General features: G+C 33.2%; 1 protein-coding gene across 1 annotated transcript in view; it reads right to left on the reverse strand.

The window, feature by feature from the left end:
* Positions 1-686: 686 nt before the first annotated feature.
* LOC122152050 (olfactory receptor 14A16-like) overlaps positions 687-2,421 on the reverse strand; it is an 11,747-nt gene continuing 10,012 nt past the window's right edge. The window contains exon 2 of the mRNA XM_042783461.1: positions 687-854. Within this exon, the coding sequence (XP_042639395.1) occupies positions 687-854 (168 nt within the window). The remainder of the gene's footprint in view (positions 855-2,421) is intronic.

Raw genomic sequence — 2,421 nt, forward strand, 5'->3', positions numbered from 1 at the left:
GATACTTTTTATCCTGTCACTCTTCAGGTGGATTCACATCCTTCTTCTTGTTTAAGAAAAACATTTAGTATGAGATTTTATTAAGAAATTCTATTATCTGCAGTGCCTCTGTTTCTTCTGCTTTTATCTTTTATTTTGTCAGGATAATACAATTGACCCTAGAACAACATGTGGTTTAGGAGTTCCTACCCCCACAGGTTTGAAAATCTGTGTGTATAACTTTTGACTTCCTAAAAACTTAATGAACTAATAGCCTACTGTATAGTGGAAAAAAAAAGTCCATTAACACAGTCCTTGCTGTACAGTTATTAGATTTTCACACAAATACACAACAGATATGTTTACTAACTGTACAGCATGATGATTATTTACTGTTCACTAAGTGGGAGTTTATAATCATGAAGTTTTCATTCTGGTCATCTTCATGATTAGTAGCTTGAGGAGGAGGAAGAAAAGGAGGGTTTGGTCCCACTGTCTCAGGGATGGCAGAGGCGATTGAGGTAGAAGGAAAAACAGCCGAGTCAGACAGAGTGGGTGTAACTTTGTGGATATATATTCTCATTTCTGGGTGACATTTTTGCTTTTTCATTTCATTAAAGATGTTTCTATATAATACCTGTTCTTCTTCCACTATTTACTTTAATTCCAACACCTGTGTCATAGAAGGGTTCATATCATAAAACAAGTCAAGAAGTCAATTTGTCTTCTTGCACTGCTTCTTCTAAGTCTCCTTCCTCATCCTCTGGCACTGATTTGGAAGCACTCATCTCCATCAAGTTGCCTTCTGTTAATTTCTCTGGTATAGTGTCTGTTGTCTCTTTAATATCTGCAAGACTCACATTTTGAAAAACAATCTGCATGTAATTACGGGACATGAAATCTTGGCATACTAGCTTCTAAGAAGTAGTATGGGATTACTTCCTTCAAGACAGATTTGTTTCTTTTCCTAGCAGTCCATGGTACATTCAATAATCTTTACCAACACCACAATTCAAATGCATCAATTTTTCTTAGGTCTTTCTTATCCATTGTCCAGTCTTCCCATGGATATGAGGCTACTGAAAAGACCATAATTTGGGTCAGGTGCACTTGACCCAATAAATTATAGGAGACAATTATTAAATTATAGGAGACAATTATTTTCAAACCAATGTTGTTCCAGGGTTGACTGTATTAGTGTTATTTATGTCTTTGTCTTTCAAATTAAGGGATTCACACAAATACATAACAATTAATATTATAAGTACTTAATTACAAGTTAGGAAGTTTTTTGGAAGCTCGATGTGCCTCGACTAGTCTTATATCAAGATTCACTGAAAAGAGAACACAGATTTTGGGGAATCTGTCATCAATTTTTCAAGGAGTCACTTTCTCCAGAAATGAGATCCTCAATATAATACCAAGTGAGTATAACCCTGGTCACCAGAATTTTGTAAAATATTTTGGGAAGAACCTAAGGACATGTGAAGTCTATGTTCACTGAACAATGTTTATGTTCACTGAACAATATTGTTTATTAAGGTGTGTACCCCTCATCTTCCTTTCCCTCTTTATAATACTTTATAATTCCAAGGCTGATGCTTTTCTGTTTTAATCTCCTCAGACTCTAAATGCAAATATTTATGTTAAGTGTATACTCATTTTGTGAATCTTGAAGTGTAGGGTGTAGCTGGAATTTTAATTTATTTTCAATAAATTATCTTAAGATAAAATATACCTATTTTTTTCCCCTACTATGCCTTTTTTCTTCTTTTTATTGTTTTTATGGATAAACATTATCCCCATAACTTAAGAATATTTTGGTCCTGTTTGGGGAGGAAAAAAAAAATGTTTATTTTAAATTTGTTATATTAACCAAACAGTCTTTTCCTTAATTTTATATTTACTTTTTTTTTCCCTACATATCTAATAGTGTTCACTCTCCTCCCCTCCCACCACTAGTAACCAACAAAGAAAATTTTCTTTCATATATAAACTTTTCCTTGGCTTTTAACAATAACAGACTAATACAATATTTGTCCTGTGATTCTTATTTCACTCAGTATAATGTCCTCCAAGTTTATCCACATTATGCAGTGGTTTGCAGAGTCTACTTTATTCTTTAGAGTTGAATACTATGATAACTTCTCCAAATTATAGACAATTTTTTTGAATTTTTTTTAATGAATAAACTATTTTGATATCCTAATAAGATAAAGTAGGCACTTCCACATATAAATAGCACAGTGTAAACAATGCCATAGTGCTATTCTATTTCGGTTCACAAAAAATAAATACAAATACTGAATAAAATATGTTGTTTTGGGGGCCATTGAGTTGATTCCAACACATAGTGACATCATGTTCAAAAGGGCAAAACATTGCCTGGTCCTGTGTCATCCTTACAGTTATCACTATGCCTAAGACATTGTTGCAGCAACT

This window comes from Orycteropus afer, unplaced genomic scaffold (genome assembly GCF_000298275.1).
Source record: "Orycteropus afer afer isolate SDZICR_OR568_19922 unplaced genomic scaffold, OryAfe1.0 scaffold01289, whole genome shotgun sequence".
NCBI lineage: Eukaryota > Metazoa > Chordata > Mammalia > Tubulidentata > Orycteropodidae > Orycteropus > Orycteropus afer.